Source organism: Gopherus evgoodei, chromosome 1 (genome assembly GCF_007399415.2).
Source record: "Gopherus evgoodei ecotype Sinaloan lineage chromosome 1, rGopEvg1_v1.p, whole genome shotgun sequence".
In the NCBI taxonomy this organism is placed as follows: domain Eukaryota; kingdom Metazoa; phylum Chordata; order Testudines; family Testudinidae; genus Gopherus; species Gopherus evgoodei.
The window spans coordinates 33,739,154-33,759,481 of NC_044322.1; the positions used below are offsets into that span (position 1 = coordinate 33,739,154).

Consider the following 20,328-nt stretch of genomic DNA (forward strand, 5'->3'; position numbering starts at 1 on the left):
AACTTGCTACATGCGATTCCTTTTGAAAATTTTTTTTTAAAAACCCTTTAATCAAAGATCCTTGCTTTTCCTTTCCTTCTTTTCATCAGGTACAAAGAAGGTGGTGAAGCTTTGTTAGTACTGCTTCCCTCTGAAGAAGGAGGCATGGTTCACCAGCTGTCGCAGAGAAAAGTACCTGTCAATAAAATCAAGTAAGTTACCAAAGCCTAGTGAGCGATTTTAGTCCTCTTTGACAGAAGTAGTATATGATGATTCCATGACAGTCTTGCTTTATTAAGATACCATTAAACTGCATGTTTTACTTGCAGTGGGATTAAAAAAAAGAGCTTACGTGTTCCATGTTTTTAATTTGATTTCTGTGATTGATTCAGTGCACCAACATAAAATTTCCTCATTTTCCTTATAACAACATCTGTTTTATACCTTTACATGTACAAACCAAATTAGTATTTATGCCTGCTTGGAGCTTACCACCCAGCTATGCAGCCTTTATCTAAAACTACAGTGAGCTGGTGTATGTATAATCTGGAAATAGCTTTTGGCGTCACTGCAGCGTTCTGCTACCCAGTTCTGACAAAGCGTGGAACATAAAATGGTGACTCAATAAAGCTCAGAAGTCCTTGTAAATTAATATGATCTTTATTCTCATAAGAAAAGCACAATTACTGATTGCAACAATACTTTACCAGAGAAGAGGTTAGTATATATAACTTCTTGCACAGGATTTTTATTAAAGCTTTGTTGCCCAGACAGACTTAATCACTATACGGAGAATGTCTGATTCTTGATAGCGAGGTCCTCAGAGCAGGGCCTATAATTTATTGTACAGTACTGCATAAACAGATGGCGTACAGTAATGCCATCTGGATCTAGAATCTCTTGAGTGAAATAGTGAAGTTTGTCAAAAGACTGTTTTCCCCTACTACTTGAAGCATATATAACTGTGCTATTCAGAAGCCTGGGAGGTACAGATGCCTGGGACTAGGAAGTGGAGAATAGACGTAGATGGAAAAGCAATGCAAAGACTAAATGATCAAACTATTAATAGCTTGAATGAAAACAGAAAAGTAAAGCAGTTCGTTAGGTGGCTGACACACTCTTCACTAGGTGTAATGGAGACTGCTGTAATGAAGCAGTTGTGGTGTATCTCATTAAGTCCAGATCTTGGGATACTTTTATGTTACATAATCTCAATATTCTTTAGTTTTGCCCATCTATAAAATGGATATAATAGAGCAGGGGTAGGCAACCTATGGCACGCATGTCAAAGGTGGCACGCAAGCTGATTTTCAGTGGCACACTCACTGCCTGGGTCCTGGCCATCAGTCCGGGGGGCTCAGCATTTTAATTTAATTTTAAATGAAGCTTTTTAAACATTTTAAAAACCTTATTTACTTTACATATGACAGTAGTTTAGTTATATATTATAGACTTCTAGAAAGAGACCTTCTAAAAACATTAAAATGTATTACTTGGACGCAAAACCTTAAATTAGAGTGAATAAATGAATACTTGGCACACCACTTCTGAAAGGTTGCCGACCACTGTAATAGAGAAAAACTTTACTGGTACCTCTCAGGGGCATTGGGTCTTATTTAAGCTTTGAAAAATGCTATGAATTCTTCTCGTGAAGGGTGCTATCTTGGAATGAAATATTAGTACAATATATTACATTTCCTTCTCTGGTTCTGAGTTCATTATCTACTTTTTATAAACTGAAGAAGTATTTTAATATTAACTTTGGCTTTACCTTTTTAAAAAAAACAACACTTTTTTCTCTCAACAGTCTGTTCTCTGGATCAAGGGTCCGAGATTCTGTTTGCCTTGTCTGCATTATTCATTTAAGGAGATTGGTCTTCATGATTTTAGTGAAACCTTGTTCACAGTAGCAATAGCGTTATGCATTTTAATGTAATACAAATGGAATGAAAAAGTACTCCTGGGAACTTAATACGAGTTTCTTAATATATTTTCTAAAGGTAAAATAATTTTCCCTTTTTTTTTTTTCATTAGAATCAACCCTGAAAAGCTTGTAGATATCCAAAAAAAGATGCAGAGTTTTTTAGCTCAAGATAAAGAGTTAAAGGAGAGGGCTCAAATGGTAAGTTGTCTATAACACAGCCCTGTTTGTTAAATTGAACTACTGTTACAATAACCGCCTTGCCAACTGTTGCTAAGGCAAATGTACTTGGAACTGCTAAATATGATCATTTTTAAATCTAAAAAATTAGATATCACTGGAAAATGATGTTCTTGTTTTAGGAGTTGTGACAAGTGTCTTAATCTTCTCTTTGTCATCCTCTTTTCCACAGTGGAGATGGATTACATACATTCTTCTTTAATTAGCTGACAATTCTTTTGATTGAAGGACCACAGACATACTTCTAGTTCTTTCTGCTATGGCTTTTCTTTCGGGAGCTGATATAGAGCATGTTAAAAATACTAATTGGTTATCAAAGTTTAAAAAAAAAAAGACCTTGCTGAAACTGGCAAATATGACTGCTGAGCTTAAATAATTTGCCCAAAACTTAGTCTTCAAATCAGTATAATTTTGAAAAATACATAAGTAACTTTAACTTTATACCTCAAATGCCCACATTTTTAATCAAGGTTTTCATTGTCGCACCTCCTGGATGTACAGGGTAATCCATCCCTTCAGTGATGGAAAATCCATATGTCATGGCTGTAAGGAGGACTGTGCCTTTGACCCCTTTAGTCCATCTATCTTAAGTATTTAAGGGACCCCTATCACGATAACATCTGGGCATCTTGCAGTTTTTATGTACTTATCCTCTCTTCTCTCTGAGGCAGAGAAATATTATCACTACCATTTTACAGGTAGGGAACTGAGACACAGAGAGACTGTTACTTGCCCAGGATTGCACAGATTGTTTGTGATGGAATTGGGAGTTGAATCTAGGTCTCCCTTAGGACCATTGGATTCCTTAGGAGACAGACCTGGCTTCCTGCACTTCATTCTGGGTAGGACTGTGCACTTCAACCATGCTCAGATGGGATTTCTGGGCTGTGGCTCTGGGAATTTCTGGGCTGCAGCCAGGCCTGCTGGTGGTGGTGGTGGGGCAATTGCCCCAGGGCCTGAGTGATTCTAAAGGGCCTGGGGCTCCAGGCCACCGCCAGCAGCTCAGTGGGGCTAAGTCATGCTTCCTTGCCCACCCTTGCTCCACGTTGCTCCCGGAAGCGGCTGGCATGTTCCTGCAACCCCTGGGGAGGGGGTCTCCTTGCGCTGCCCTCGCCTTGAGCGCTGACTCCACAGCTCCAAGTGAGTTCTGAGTGAGTTGGGGGAAAAGTATTAATTTGGATATATAGGCAAGGATTGGGACAGAAACCTAACAGTCAGGATAGGGCTGTTGGAGGGAGTAATTTCTCTTACCACCTTTCTACTTACCCCACATCCTAATTGCCCCCCTCCATCCACTCCCTCAAACTCTGATGGAGCATAGAACCCCCTAAAACCTCTGTCTTGCTTTATGTTACACATGCACACCAAAAACAAACAAGCAAACAAACCCCAAACCTGTTAAATGTTGTTAAGATTGCAAAGTCAAGAACTCAAAGTTGGGAAATGCCAGAATTAAGAGTGCCCATGCAACCTTAATTTTGCCCCCTTGTATGTATGAATTATGATAGTCTTTTATTTCATGAGCACATATTATTTTTTCCCTAGAATGGACATGCTGTGGGGATGAATCAGGTTGTGTAGTGAAGGAGGCTGCTGTCTGCAGGACTCCTGCCTCATTTGTTGCAGAAGTTGGAAGGTGTGTGATGAATGAGGCAGGGGACTACAGGAAGAGAAAGTATGGTGTCATGGCAGAGGCAGTTGAATGCTTTCCTGGGGAATTGGATTCTGGCCCTGCCACTACCACAAAACAAAACAAAACAACGAATTCCATCATGTGACATCATATTGACACCACCTTTAGATCATCAGCAGGGTGGAACTTCAATTACACCGTGCAGACTTCTGCCATTTGAGCTGACAGAGTAATTCATAGTAGTAGTAGGTTGTAATCCTCTATGTACAAGCTATTAGAGGGGGATGAGACACTTTGTCAATGGGTTTCAAAGGTGTTTGTGTACATCAGAGGAATGGTGAGACTCAGGAATCTTGAGTTTGATTCTGGGCTGGGGAAGGGAGTGTCCTCTAGTGGGCACAGACTCTTAACCCTCCCTCCACTCCAAGCCTGACCCCTTCTGCTCTGTTCCCTCTTGTGTGTCCCTGTACCAATCCTGTTTCTCCCCCACTCCGGCTCTTTGTTTTGGTCCCAGTCTGTGCTCTTCAGGTTTATCTCTTCCTCCTCTGATCTATCTCTCTCTGCCCTGTCCAGTCGATGGATGTTAGTGGGAGTTTTGCTTGAGTACGAACAATGAGGTCAGGCCCTTAGTTAGTTAAAATTACCATTGCTGACTATTGAATGTTTATTTTTAAAAGTAATTTTATTTATGAAAGGTGCCAGATTGATGGCTCTGGACTGAAATCCTAAGACATTCAGTTGTAACACGAGAATGGCAGTGCAAGTTTCCCCTTGTTTCCTCCTTGGCAAAGCATTCTTTAGACCAAAATACCTGGTGGCATATCATGATCATCTGCAACTGTAACTCTGTTTTATGGTTAGATAAATTTACATAGGACGTGATGGAACAGCTGGCTAGAAAGGGATGAGAAAAGTAACAAAAGAATGTTCTTTGGCTTAGGTTGACAAAACTAATAAACCATTTTCCTTTCAATTGCTTCTTCTGCATTGACTTTTTAGGATGTGTGGTTTTTTTTGCTTTTTTTTTTTTTTAAAAAGGGTGATAAATTTAAATGAGGTGAGTTGAAACAGTATTAACATTTCTGAATAGCAGTGGACCAAGGTCAAACAAGGGTTTTTTTTTCAGGCTGGTGAATCTAATGTTAAAGCTACTCTTAATCCAATTTCTATTAGTTTTTTATAATAGTGTTTAATACAAATGTAAAATCAAAGTATACTCTCTTATAGATGTATACTGACCCCATACACATATTCAAAATTCTTAACTTACATCTTTTTTTCATAAGTTAAGAATTTTGTATACTGACCTCATACACATACACACATTCTTTACACAGATGAATATGTGTACGAGCCTAGTTGTTCCTGCTCTTTAAAGCAGTGACTGTATCACAGCTGATCTTAACCTCAGAATCATACCCAGAATGCTGATTTTATTAAGGGCATGTGTTACAGGTCTGTCCGGCCTGTCTGATTTTTGATCAGGCAGATTGTTGAAACTTGCAACAATTAAATTATCTGCCTGTGTGCCAGAATGAATCATGCAGGTGAGGAGGGGGGAGTTAAGTGGGTGGGTGTCAGTTTGGTGTGCGTACTCATAGTATTCATAGTATTAGTGATGGTCATGGCCTCCAAGCTGGAAGAGTTGATGGTTCATTTGGAAGGAGATGAGTGGGCATGAAGGGCAAGGAACGGAATTTTCAGAAATCACACCAGCTCTGCAGTTTCCTTGTCAAGGTTCCTTCCCCACTCTGAACTTTAGGGTACAGATGTGAGGACCTGCATGCACACTTCTAAGCTTAATTACTAGCTTAGATCTGGTATCCCTGCCACCATCCAGAATTTCAGTGTCTGGATCACTCCGTGTTCCCCCAAAACCTTCCCCTCCCTAGGTAGCCTGGAGAGAATCCTTCACCAATTCCTGGTGAGTCTAGATCCAATCCCTTGGATCTTTAAAACAAGGAGAAATTAACCATCCCCCTCCTTTCCCCCCACCAATCCCTGGTGAGTCCAGATCCAATCCCCTTGGATCTAAAAACAAAGAAAAATCAATCAGGTATTAAGAAAAAAGGCTTTTAATTAAAGAAAAGAAAGGTAAAAGAAAACCCTCTGGGAGAGATTAGCATACCAGCTACTCTCTCAGACAACAGATTTCAAACACAGAAGATGTTCCCCTGGGCACAAATTTAGTTACACAAAAAAACTACCCAAATACCCAATTTTGATAATTCCTTAATGGTACCAAGACAGGTTACAAAGAAAATAAACATAAACCTATTTATCCCTTTCTAAAACTTGCTACTCTGATAAGAGGCTGGTTCCTTGATCTTTTTCACTCCAGCTGAAACTGAAACTCTAAACAAAGGAAAAACTTCCCTCCTTCCTTTTGAAACATCTTGTTCCCCCATTGGTCCCTCTGGTCAGGTGTTAGCTAGGCTAGGTGAACTTTTTAACCCTTTACAGGTAAGAGGCATTAACCCTTAACCATCTGTTTATGCAAGGAATGGAATTTTCAAAAATCACACCAGCTCTGCAGCTTCCTGTTGAAAATGGAAGGTTAATTTTGGAGAGTGGTACATAAGGGCTCCTCCCAAGAGGGGTGAGTTAATGATTCTTGAAGGAAAATGAGGCAGATACATTCACTGCTTCCTCTAGTTTGATAGGAAAGGCTTAAATGTTGAACTGGTATATATCCGTCACTTCCTCCTCACTTCTTGGAAGGACTGGCATGAAGTTATAATAGTATACTTCATATTCAGTCAAGTTTTATTGCTCCAATTTTTGCTGTAGCAGACAAATAAAAAAGCACATAGTTGTGTATGTGTATTTTGTGTATTGAAAACTACAATGTGAGAAAGATATCACTAAATCAAAATTGTGGCTAATTTTATTTTGGTGCAGTAGAACCCCAATCCTGATTTGGGGAGGGTAGGTGCTACTATAATAGAAATAGTAATATAATCCAGCATTGACATGTGGTATTAATCCTCCATAATGGTGCAAACTTTGAATTAATCCAATAATATTTTTATGACTGAAAGCAATACCAAAAAAGTGGAAATATCAGCCAGTATTATCCACTCATTCCTGCTAAAACAGCGGGACCAGCTAATTAAAAGTTCAGGCTGACATATTTTTTCCCCTTTTGGCTGTTCAATGTGAGTGCAGATGGGCTTCAAAACCTAAGAGGAATCTTTAATTTTAAAATGGTGACAGCAGTTTGTGTGTGTGTTGAAAACATATCCTTCAAAGGGTTGATGGGTTTGTGCTTAAGGCACCGAAATCAGATCTGAGTTCAATTTATGGCCTTGCTACATGTTTCATGTAATAGCTTGGGGAAGTCACTTAAATCTTTCTGTGCCTCATCTGGTAAAATGGGGATGACACTTCTCTCCCACCCTTTTTGTCACTTGTCTGTTTACCCTTGGGGCAGGTACTGTCTCATACTATGTGTATCTGCAATGCCTAGTTCCGTAGCAATTTATCTCAGTTGGGTCCTCTAGGAGTTAATGTGATTTTAATTGGCCAAGCCTTTGTTGCCTTACACACAACCTGGTGACATTTCTATGTTTGGCTGTAATGCAATAACTTTTGAATGCTGAATTCAGTCCAGAATTTCAGAGAATGTTCTGTCCATCAGAGGTAAGAATGCTATTGATTTGATGAAGGTCTGAAAACCAGAAGGGAGAAAGGGGGACAAATTGGGCTTAGGGCATTTGGTTAGTACACCTAGCAGCTTCACTCACTCTTGGTTGCTTCTGTAGTGCATTGTCCACTCCAGGGGCAGCTTGCACTCCTCTGTTTGCTTCCAGGAACTCCCTATGTGTCACCCTCTCAACTCCCTTTACTTCGGGGCCTTGCTGCAGGCTGCTTAACCTCACCCTCATAACAAGGGCGATGTCCCTCATGCCCTCTTTCCCCCCTCCATTGTAGGGTCCCCCATTTTTTCCTATACCAGAGTCTGTGTGTCCCCCTCGGCATGCCAGTGGCTCTGTTCCTCAGATCACACCAGGTCCTCCTTCTTCCTCCTTATACCATCCCCCTTATTTTTTTCTATACCCATTGGTTGGATGCGGTGTTCAGAGGTTAATATGTTGCATCCAAAGAAATAAATGCCATTCAGTTGAGCATATGTCCTCAAAATTCTGCCAAAAAGCAAACTGAAATACAAAAATTCTGTAGTGGTAACATATTGACCCTTACATGGATCATAAGAAGAACATGTACTGCTTGAACTTAAGGAATAACTGGTAGCAGTAGTAGGTTATCATCAATAGTAGTAGAAGAAGACACACACTTTGCCACTAGATTTCACAACTGTTTTCTAGAAAGAGGAATACTGAGGCTTTGGAATCCTAGCTTCTCTAATGGTTAGAGAGTCTCTTGCTTGTCTCCTTCTATTACTATCTCCTAGCACAGGGGTGGCAACCTCTGGCACACGGCTTGCCAGGGTAAGCACCCTGGCGGGCTGGGCCAGTTTGTTTATCTGCTGCGTCTGCAGGTTCGGCAGATTGCGGCTCCCACTGGCCACGGTTCGCTGTCTGAGGCCAATGGAGGAGGCGGGGCCAATGGGGGAGGTGGGGCCAGTGGGGGAGGCGTGGCTAGTGGGAACCGCAATCGGCCGAACCTGCCTGTGTGGCAGATAAACAAACTGGCCCGGCCCACCAGGGTGCTTACCTCTGCTCATCACCCCTATGCATTCTAGTCAAGATGCGTTCTGCTTCTCTTCCTGGCCTGAGTGCCAGCAGAACGGGCACATGGAGAACACACGAGTCTCCCTGCTCTTGTTTCCTGTGCCTGGCATCACAATGGATCCTGGCAACTGAGAGGAGCAATTGTAGGGAGAATCCTCCTCTGTTCCTGCTATGCTGGGACATAGCATGCAGAGTACCGTTGGATTCCTTAGAGAAATTAGCTGCCAAACTCTAACAGCAGTCTGATCGTGTGAACAGTGATTTTGGAGGCTAATAGCTTGACCAAATTTGGATGTTTATGGGGATGCCAAAAGGCACATCCCTGTCATCAGGGAAAAAACCCTGCCAAATTTCAAATCCTTGCTGCAAAGCCTGGAGGTGCTCGAGCTTGTCAGTGAAATGGGTATAATATTTTAATGTGGGCAAAACAATGTATTTTCCCCATACTTAATTCTTAGCAACAGTTCTGTTTTTGCTGAAAATTAAAAAAATACTAGAAGGGCACAGAGATCTGTCATGGGAAATTGCAGCCTGAAAATGTATAGTTTGGGAAAATAAATGAGTGATTGAAAATGAAGCCCTATAATAGGAAGTGTTGTGCTACTTTGACTCTAGGCTACCAATAATAAAGTACTACCAATAACAAAAATTAGCATGTTAAAGTGACCTGCCAAGGGAAAACGTGGGTTTGAGTTTTTTGCTGCTTTCAGATGTAAAAATTTCTCTTGCTTCCTCATTTCCCCTTAGAAAATAATTATGTATTTTATGTTGTACCTAGAGGCCCCAATAGGGATCAGGACTGATTGATTGGTTTTGTTGGATGATCTCTTGGGGTTCACAGGGGTATGGAAAACATTCTTACCTTCTAACTGAAAGGCCAGAAATATTGAATCATTAACACAAATGATTTCTCCCAAGTGTGCTTGGTTTTAAACAGTCAGAATAAAAATCATTTCTTGTCTCAGTTTGGTTTCTGTTTGTTTGTTCTGGTTTTGTGGTAGTCCCTAGAGACTTATAGGGCAGGTTTTGTTGTAAATCAAAACCATCCAGGCCTCCTTTTGTAGAGCAGCAGCACAAGAGCCAGCAAACAGAACTGAAAACTGCAGCTGTTGAATAGAGATCTGTTGGAAAGGAAAGCAAACCAAACCCGTGTTCCTTAGCAATGAGTGAGTTTGTTTGCTTGTTGGTTTGTTTTTGTTTACGAAGTTTGATGGTGGGCAGTGTGTTGTGAGAGAAACAGAGCCTTTGATCACAGCTGAACCTTGATTGGGAGCTTCCCTAATCAGCAGACCTAAAAAGGCAGCCAACCGGCCAGCCAGTGGCATAGGAGCCAGCAAACATAGGTGAAAACAGGGAGTTTGTAAGAGGAGTTTGTGGTGTGTGTGTGTATGTTTGGTTTGCGTGGTTTTTGTTTTTTCTTTCTTGACAGGAGCTTAGGAGGGAAGGCTAAGACAGCTATGCTGGCAGCAGTGGTAGTGAGCTAAGAAACTATACTGAAGCTGTGGTGATGTACATTATCCTGAAGAGGGTACCTGAAAGTTGCTTTATTTGAAGTGCTGCCTGATAGATTTGATGGAAGAGAAGAGATGATCAGAGGTTTGCAGATGCAGACAGAAACTGTGGTGAGGTTTTGAAGGGTATTTGAGCAGGTGATGGAGGGAAGGAGAGACAAGGCTCAAGACTTGCAGATGCATGCTGGACTAGAGAACTGTGAGGGTAGACTGTTGGATGAAGAAAGTGGCCAGCGGAAGCAAGTGACTGTGAGAACAAGGCAGAGGAAAAGACCAGTTTGTGAAGGAGGAGAGAGCTGAGGAACCATTTCACTGAGTTGGCAAATGAAGGGGAGACACAGGCAGTAACATAACATAGGAGAGCAAGGAAGAAGAGAAGAATAGCCAGTCCTACAAGAATTGGGTAAGGGACAATGGCAGTAGCTAAAGTTTGGAGCTCCAGGAGGACAGAGGATCACTCACAGAAGACTGCAAGTGAGAACAAAAGACAAAGAAACCTTGCAACCAGAAAGAACAGAAGGGGGAAGGTTGAATTATTGTACCAGTACTAGGAAGAGTCCGGTCTATGTGACTGGGGACTTCCTGCTAAGAACAGAAAGCTCTGTCACCAGAGCTGATCCGTAGAACAGAAGGGTGTGCTGTCTGGTGAGAGCTAAGATACCAGAGTCTGAAGAAGATCCTAATGGGAGTAGGAAACAGTCCACTAGCCAGCCTTCATGTGGGAACAAATGATACTGCTAGATTCTTGATGAGGTGCATCAAGGAAGACTACACCAGGCTGGGGATAATGCTTAAAGAAATGGAGGCTAATCCACAGGTGATCTCCTGTGGAAGTCTACCTGTCTGGAGGAGAGCAAAGGCAAGACAAGATTATGATGATCAACAGGTGGCTCAGGCAGTGGTGTTATAAGAAAGGCTTTGGAATATTTGACCACTAGGAGACATTCACAGAGGACTGTTCTCATGGGATGGACTCCACCTAGATTAGGGAAGTAAATAGACTTCTGAGATGGAGGTTGGCACACTCACTCACTCATTCGTGCCCGTCACCCCAATCGGGGTATGGGCCGCCAACCACAGATCTCCAGAGTCCTCTATCCTGGGCCATTCGCTCTAGCTGGTTCCAAGTATAGCCCATTTTTTTGCTATCAGCCTGAAGGTCACGTCGCCAGGTGTTTCTTGGACGGCCTCTTTTCCGCTTGCCTTGGGGATTCCACCGCAGGGCCTGTCTGGTGATGTTAGTTGGCTGCTTACGTAGTGTATGTCCTATCCAACCCCACCTTCTCCTTCTGATTTCTTCCTCTGCTGGGAGTTGACAGGTCCTCTCCAAGAGGTGGATGTGACTGATGGTGTCTGGCCAGCGGATCTGGAGAATCCTTCTGAGGCAGCTATTAATGAAGGTCTGGATCTTCCTGATGGTTGTTTTGGTTGTCCTTCAGGTTTCAGCTCCATACAGTAGGACTGATTTCACGTTGGAGTTGAACAGTCGAATTTTTATCGCCAAAGACAGCTCTCTGGAGCTCCAGATGTTCTTGAGCTGTAAGAAAGCTGCTATTGCCTTACCAATCCTTACTTTGATGTCTGCGTCTGTGCCACCCTGCTGGTCGATGATGCTACCTAGGTAGGTGAAGGACGGACTGCACTTCTTCCAGGGGGCTTCCATTCAGTGTGACTGGGTCATTATTGATGGATTTAATCGTAAGGATCTTGGTCTTGTCCTTGGGAATGTTGAGGCCAACCTGTGATGACGTGGCTGCCACTATGTTGGTCTTCTCTTGCATCTGCTGTTTGCTGTGCGAAAGGAGTGCAAGGTCGTCAGCAAAGTCCAGGTCATCGAGCTGGGTCCACAACGTCCATTGGATTCCGTTCCTACACTCGTAAGTGGATGTCCTCATAATCCAATTGATGACAAGGAGAAAGAGAAATGGTGACAACAAGCATCCTTGCCTGACTCCAGTTTGCACCTGGAAGCTGTTAGTAAGCTGCCCTCCATGGATCACTCTACAGTATATACCGTCATATGACTTCTTGATCAGGTTGACCACCTTTGCTGGGATGCTGTAGGGCCGAAGGAGCTTTCAGAGGGTCTCTCGATCCACACTATCGAACGCTTTCTCATAATCAACAAAGTTGATGTACAACGAGGAGTTCCACTCCATAGACTGCTCGACTATGATGCGAAGCGTTGCTATCTGGTCCGTGCATGATCTATTCTGCTGGAAACCTGCCTGTTCGTCTCATAGCTGTGGATCGACGGCATCCTTCATTCTCTCTAAGAGGACTCGGTTGAAGACCTTCCCTGGCACCAACAGGAGTGTGATTCCTCTATAATTGGCACAGTTGCTAAGATCTCCTTTCTTGGGGATTTTGATGAGATATCCCTCTTTCCAGTCTACCGGAATCACTTCTTCTTCCCATATCTTCTCAAAGAAGGGGTACAGCATTTCCACTGAAGCATCCAGGTCTGCTTTCAGGGCCCCTGCTGGGATGTCATCAGGTCCAGCTGCCTTCCTATTCTTCATCATGGTGATGGCTTTTCTGATCTCATCTCTGGTTGGTTTATTGCAATTAATTGGGAGGTCCTCATTGGCTGGGTTGATATCTGGTGGATTTGGTGGTGCTGGTCTGTTCAGGAGTTCCTCAAAGTGCTTCGCCCATCTGTTCATCTGTTGTTCTATTCCTGTTATAGACTTTCCCTGCTTGTCTTTAACAGGACGTTCTGCTTGCTGAACTTTCCAGACAGTCGCTTGGTAGTATCATACAGCTGTTTCATATTACCGCTGTATGCCGCCTGCTCCGCTTCTGCTGCCAGTTCATCCACATACTCTCTCTTGTCCTTCCTGATATTCCTCTTCACTGCTCTATGGGCTTCAGCATACTCTTTTTGAGCTTTGGCCTTTGCTGCTCTAGTCCTGCTGTTATTGACTGCTGCCTTCTTCTTCTTTCTGTCTTCTATCTTGATCCAGGTCTCTGCTGTGATCCACTCTTTCTGCTGGTGTTTCTTAATTCCAAGCACTTCCTGGCATACTGACCTAAGTGTGTCTCTCACTTTCTGCCATCTGTTTAGTACACTGTCTTCCTCTTCCTCAGACCGATCCTGTAATACTGAATACTTATTCTTCAGCGTCAGTCCAAAATCTTCCTTGGTCTTATGGTCCTTCAGAAGGCTGACGTTGTACTTCACTCTTCTGTCTGACGTGTCTATCCAGTTCTCTTTCAGCTTCAGCTTCAATCTGGCCACCACTAAGTGATGGTCGGATGCTGCGTCTGCTCCTCTTCTAACTCTAACGTCCTGCAAGGATCTTCTGAACTTCTTGCTAATGCAGACATGATCGATCTGATTTTCTGTCATGCCTGCTGGTGATACCCAGGTATCTCTTGTGGATCTGCACCCCACACACAGGGAGTAGGCTTCATGTTGTCCAAGCAGGCACAGGGAGCACTGATTGGTTGGGAGGCACATGGTCCCAGGATCATCACAGCATCCTTCAGAACTAAAATGAAGAGGATTAAGATGAATGTTGTTCAGTGCTACGGTCCAACTAATGACAGCAAAGGGTGGCTTTCCACAAGGATCAATCACAGGCCAATCTTATTTAATGTTTTCATTAATGATCTTGATGCAAAAAGTGTGAGTGCTAATATATTTTGTGGATGACACAAAGTTGGGAGGTATTGCGAAAGCTGGGAGGACCAGAATTTCATATAAGAAGATATGGGTGACCTTGAAAACTGGAGTAATGGAAATGAGATGAAATTTAATAGTACAAAGTTGTGCACTTGGGAACTAACAAGAATTTTTGCTATAAACTGAGGACTTGGAAGTGACAGAGAAGGAGAAAGACCTGGGTGTTTTGACTGATCACAGGATCAGCTGCCAGTGTGATGTGGCCATGAAAAAGGCTAATGCAACCCTAGGATGCATCAGGTTGGGTATTTCCAGTGGCAATGTGGAAGTATTGTTACCATTATACAAGGCACTGGTGAGATGTCATGTGGAATATTGAGTGGCATTCTGGTCTCCCATATTTAAGAAAGATGATTCAAACTGGAACAGGCGCAGAGAAGGGCTACTAAGATAGTCAGGAGAATGGAGATCCTGCCGTATGAAAGGAGACTCAAAAAGCTTGGTTTGTGTAGCCTAACCAAATGAAGGCTGAGGGGAGATATGATTTGCTCTCTAATAAATATATCAGAGGGATAAATACCAGTGAGGGAGAAGAGTTATTTAAGGTAAGGGCTAATGTTGACACAAAAACAAATGGACATAAACTGGCCATCCACACGTTTAGCCTTGAAATTAGATGGAGGTTTTGTAACCATCAAAGTAATGAAGCTCTGGAACTGCCATCCAAGGGGGGCAGTGTGGGTAAAAAAGCCTAACTGGCATCAGGATTGAGCTTTATACATTTGTGGAGCAGATGGTGTGATTTGATTGCTTACAATGGCATGTACTCCATCTGCAACTGCTATTAGGAACATCTCCAACAGCTGGAAATGGGACACTAGATGGGGAGGGCTCTGAGTTACTACAGAGAATTCTTTCCCAGGTGTCTGGCTAGTGGGTCTTGCTCACATGCTCAGGATCTAACTGATCACCATATTGGGGGTCCAGAAGGAATTTTCCCACCGTTCAGATTGGCAGAGACAGTGCATGTTTTTCATATTCTGCTGCAGAATGGGGCACAGCTCACTTGCTGGTTTGAATGAGAGAGAATCCACTATTTACTCTAACTTGAAGTCTTGAAATAAAGATTTGAGGACGTCAGTAACTCAGCCAGAGATTATGGGCCCACTGCAGGAGTGGGTGTGTGAGGTTCTGTGGCCTGAGATGTGCAGGAGACCAGACTGGATGATCATGATGGTCCCTCCTGGCCTTAAAGTCTAGGAATCATGAAGAAATGGGCACACATTCCTTTTTTTCCCCTTTACATTTGACTTTTACCAAGCAGATGAAAAAACACACTTCACACAGGCCAATGTGAAGAAATGTTCTGCCACTAAGGGTGAAAGAGTTGGGGAGTCTGCTCTTCCCTCTCCATAATCTTTAACAAAATGTTAAGAAATAATGCTACTAGAACTGCATGTGATTTACGCCCTAATAAAATAAATAATTGGAGATATACACCTGTCTCCTAGACCTGGAAGAGACCTTGAAAGGTCATCAAGTCCAGCCCCCACCTTCGCTAGCAGGACCAAGTACTGAGTTTTACCCCAGATCCCTAGGTGGCCCCCTCAAGGATTGAACTCACAGCCCTGGGTTTAGCAGGCCAGTGCTCAAACCACTGAGCTATCCCTCCCCCCTTTAAAAAAAAAAAAAAAAAAAAAAAAAAAAGGTTAAGGCGACAATTATATCACAGAAGTCACAGAATCCTTGACTTCCAGAGATCTCTGTGACATTTTCCATGTCAGCCCCAAGCTGTCAGCGGCAGACTCGCGTCTCGCCCCCCCCACACGTCCCAGCTACTGGGCAGCAGGGGGACCCCAGAGCTCCCAGAAGCTGTCTAGCCCTCAGAGCCCCAGTAGCTATAGGTGCTGGACCGTCCTTCCTCCCTCATTTTGTCAGGGATATTTTTATTAAAAGTCATGGACAGGTCAAGGGCTTCTTTGAATTTTTGTTTATTGCCTGTGACCTGTCCATGCCTTTTACTGAAAATATCCATGACAAAATCTTAGCCTTACTAATAGTTAAATATAAAGTAGTAACCACTCCAAACATTTTCATACTGTAGAGACTCTGGGTGGCAATTACTTAGCTACTCTTCTGCCACCAGTATATGATGATATAAGAATTTGCAATTTATGCTCCTAATAGATTAGGTGTACTGTGTCCACCTAGTGAATGAGCAAGGCTTGAGACTCAGGAAAATGTGTACTGAATGGGACTCAAATCAAAGAATAGGTTATAGGATTATTGGACCACTGCACTTAAATAGGAAGATCTAGAACAGGTGGGTAATAATTTTCACAGTGGGGCCACTCCACAAATTTTGGTACGTTGTCACGAACTGCACATTCCTACTATATTAATGGAGTGGATGCAGGGTCTGGGAGGGAGTTTGGGTGCAGGAGGGAGTGTGAAGTACAGGCTCTGGCCGGGAGGCGCTTACCACAGGTGGCTCCTGGCTGGCAGAGCAGCAGTGCTCAGGCAGGCTGCCTGCATGCCATGGCCCCATGCTGCTCCCAGAAGTGGCTGCGGCCGGCTGCTGCTGGCATATTTCTGTGCACCTCTTGGGGGAGGGAGGCAGGCAGTGGGTCTGAGCGCGGGATTTCTGGCAACCCTAACTCAGAGATCACGAGGGTGCAGAAGAGGCCATACAGAAATGTTAGTCGTGGCAGGCCAGCAGGCCCATCCCGTTCTAGAGTGATACTCAGATTTATTTATTTATTTTTTGCTCATGTTACAAACTACGATTTAGTGAAGATCAGCTCAACCTTTCCTTTGCTGCATTGAATCCTTGTACATGTACAAGCAAAACCAAAAGATTAAATTCTGCTAATACTGCAAAACATCAGAGAAATTACCATATTACCTTCAACATTTCTGTGGGGATGAAATTAAGTCCATTTGTCAAAGTGTATATACTGAGTTTTGAGTTATTGAATAGATTTAAAGTTTTGGTTATTTTTTAAATTGGGGGGTAGAAAATGTCAAGTCTGCTTTATTGTATCTCAGACAACAGGAGGCCGCCTCAGAATTCCATGAATTAATCAACAAAGAAGAGACAGTCATATAATTTTTCAAGTGATGCCCCAAAACAAAAATAACAGAATGGTTACACTGGAATAAACAATGATTTACTCTGTGATACACATGAGTTATCAGTGTTCTTCTGCTTTGCCAATGCAGGCTGCCCAGTGTTATAGCAGTGATTTTTCTAGTTTTTGATTGCGGTCTGGATAGAACAAAGCTGTAAGCAGAATCTGCAGCAAAGGTTGTTTCATCAGTAGGGAGGAAAAAACCTCCCATAAAACAAATTCTACTGGTTGTTAAAGATGGTTTCCAAGGATGGAGCCAAAGAGCTTAAATTTTAAGAAGTAAAGGAGAGGTGATTTTGGCAAGTGAGAGAAGTGTACTTAATAAGATGGGGGCAGGAAGCAATATGAAATAAGTGGACAGACTAAAAGTTTGAGATGGTAGGAAAAATGGAAAAAAAAAAAAAAAAAAGCCAAGTTCCAGTGCTACATACTATGTCACTGCTGGAGATCTTTACATTGGTTTAACTGAGATAGTCTAGTCCAATAACTTCATTTTTTTCCCCCTCCCAGCTCTTGAGTAATACATGCAATAGTCTCCTTTTTCTAGCTCCCCTCACAAGAGTATTTTGTGACTAGCAAAGCTAACACTACACACCATTAGAATAATGTGCCAATTCGGCTGCTCTGAATGAAGTACTGAAATATTAGAACTAGATCAGCTTATAATAGAGGTTCTTTTGTTGAAACTATGTGGATAAATAAGTTCTTAGACAAAACCAGTATTAGAATTCTCCACTTTTTTTCTGGTTAGCCATATGGTGTAATGTTAATATACAATTAATTGAATGAGAGCATTTTTCTTTTCTGTTTTTAAAACACTTTTTTCTTCTCCTTTCAGTGTTTTGTATCCTACTTGCGTTCAGTCTACCTAATGAAGAACAAAGAAGTTTTTGATGTCTTTAAGTTACCTCTAGCAGAATATGCCCAGTAAGTACTGTCTATAGTAAGTACAGTATTGAAAGCGAATTGCTTACCTTTTTTCCCTGATATCTTCAACTTTGTGTTAAATAGTCATTTTACCATGTTCAAAATTCTAATTTTGATGTGTCTTGTAACATTTTCCTACTCATGTAGTTTTTGAACATTTTTGTAGACCCACATTGTAGGGAAAATGTTATGTAAATTGTACATTGTTCCATAAAGATAATAACTTACTGCAGTAAAGACAAAAATTGTAATACATGATACAAAAGCAAGAAGTAATGGGATTTTTTCCCTCTGTCAATGACATCCTTGAGCCTAGAGTATCTCAGAAGGATGTTAAATAGAGGCTATTAAAGTTAGACATTTCTAAATCAGCAGGTCCAGATACCTTCCACACAAAAGTTTTTTAAATGAGCTGTCTGAGGAGTTCACTGGACCATTATTGTTGATTTTTTTCAGTAAGTTTCAAAACAGGGAATTACCAGAAGACTAGAAGAAAGCTAATGGTGTGCCAATATTTAAAAAAGATAAATGGGATGACCTGGATAATTGTAAGCCTGTCAGTGTGACATCAGACCAGGGGAGGATAATGGAGTACCAATATGGGACTCAATTTCATAAAGAATTAAAAGACGGTAATATAGTTAATGCCAATCAGCATGTGTTTATGAGAAATAGATCCTGTCAAACTAACCTGATACTTTTATTTTATTAGATTACAAGTTTGGTTGATAAAGGTAATAGTGTTGATGTAATCTACTTCTGTAAGGCATATGACTTGGTACCACATGACATTTTGATTAAAAAAACTAGAAAGATATAAAATTAACCTGGCACACATTAAATGATTAAAAACTGTAATTGCAAATGGGGAATCGCCATCAAATGGGGGTGTTTCTAGTGAGCTCCAGCAGGGATCTATTCTTGGATCCATGCTATTTAACATTTTTTTTTAATCAATGATTTGGAAGAAAGCACAAAATCATCGTTGATTAAAGTTTGCAGATAACACAAATTGGGGGAAAGTTAAATAATGAAGAGAACAGGTCACAGATACAAAGTGGTGAGGATCGCTTTTTAAAATTGATGCAAGCAAACAATATGCGTTTTTATTACAGCTTAATGTAAATGAACATATCTATGAATAAAGAATGTAAGCCATAGGTACAGGATGGGAGACTCTTATCTTGGGAAGCAGTGACTCTGAAAAAGATTTGGGGATCATGGTGAATAATCAGCTGAGCATGAGCTCTTAGTGCAATGCTGTGGCCAAAAGGGCTGATGAGATCCTTGGATACGTAAGCCGGGGAATCTTGTAGGAGTAGAGAGTTTTTTTCCACTTCTGCATTTGGCACTGGTGGGACTGCTGCTGAAATACTATGTCCAGTTCTGGTGCCCACAACGCAAGAAAGATGTTGATAAATTGGAGAGGGTTCAGAGAAAAGCCATGAGCATGATTAGAAAACATGTCTTACAGTGATAGGCTCAAGGAGCTGTAGGCCTGGCTTAACGTGAGTAATTAGACATGGGTAAGACCTCATTTCTTGGGAGACAGAAATAAGGGAGGTAAATAGATCAGCAGACTGGAGGAAATAGATCAGCAGACTGGAAGCAAAATGTCTGTGTAACTGATAGGTAAGTGGGCCAGTAAGCTAAAAGACGATGTCTGGTACTAGCTAAGATAAGGGGGAACACCCAAGGAACCATTTACAATGGACAAAATAAGCCTGGAATGTAAGATGATGTAAAGAATAACTCGTACATGGATGGTACGTGGACATAATATGATGTGCAAGGGTCGGTTCTTACAAAGTAACCAAGTCAATCCCAGAACATGTGATACAATGCCTAGTAAATGCAATGTGATGTGTAAATTTCTGTAAAGGAAAAGGTTTTCTGTGTAACTTTAGATATGTGTTAGGCCCTATACTCAACCCTTATGGTTGAGTCTGATCAAGTTAACATAGCTTTGCTGTAAGCCAGATAATGGAATCTGAATGAGGAGACTGGAGGAAAACTGAGTTCTTAGGAACCAAATGGAAAAGGTCGTGTGGGAAGCCCAACAGGAGCTCAGTCTATTTAGTTTAACAAAGAGAATTTTTAGGTGTGGCTTGATTATAGTCTAAAAGTACCTATGGCAGGAAGAAATATTTAATAGTCGTCTCTTCAGTCTAGCAGGAAAAAGGTATAACACAATCCCATGGCTGGAAGTTGAAGGAAGACAAATTCAGATTGGAAATAAGGCATATATTTTTAACAGTGAGAGTAATTAACCATTGGCACAATTTACTAAGAATTATGATGGATTCTTCGTTATGGACAAATTTTAAATCAAGATTGGAAGCTTTTCTAAAAGATAAGCTATAAGGGAAGTTCTATGTCCTTGTTATACAGGAGGCTAGATAATCGTGATGGTTTCTTCTGGCCTTGGAATCTATGAGCTCCTATTGTGACTGTCCTTTTTGAGTCTATTGCCTGAAAAAGAGGGTGTAATATATTAAGTGTGAAGATGATACATTGTAGCTTAGTTTTTGAGTGTAATGGAGGCATTGTTCCTTGAAGGTAAATGCCTTTTAAATGAGGGTCACTCTAGTTGGTGAGCCATGCCTGTGGGTGTGACAAAAGGGACTATGACACTCTAGAATAGGGTGTTTGAAATGTTATTCC

The 20,328-nt window shown here is 41.8% G+C and overlaps 1 protein-coding gene across 1 annotated transcript in view; it reads left to right on the forward strand.

Annotated features, from left to right (window-relative positions):
- The window catches only part of DDX10 (DEAD-box helicase 10), a 354,057-nt gene that overhangs the window by 48,885 nt on the left and 284,844 nt on the right, over window positions 1-20,328 (forward strand). Inside the window, exons 10-12 of the mRNA XM_030561169.1 lie at window positions 90-191; window positions 2,014-2,101; window positions 17,576-17,664. Coding sequence (XP_030417029.1) covers window positions 90-191; window positions 2,014-2,101; window positions 17,576-17,664 — 279 coding nt within the window. The remainder of the gene's footprint in view (window positions 1-89; window positions 192-2,013; window positions 2,102-17,575; window positions 17,665-20,328) is intronic.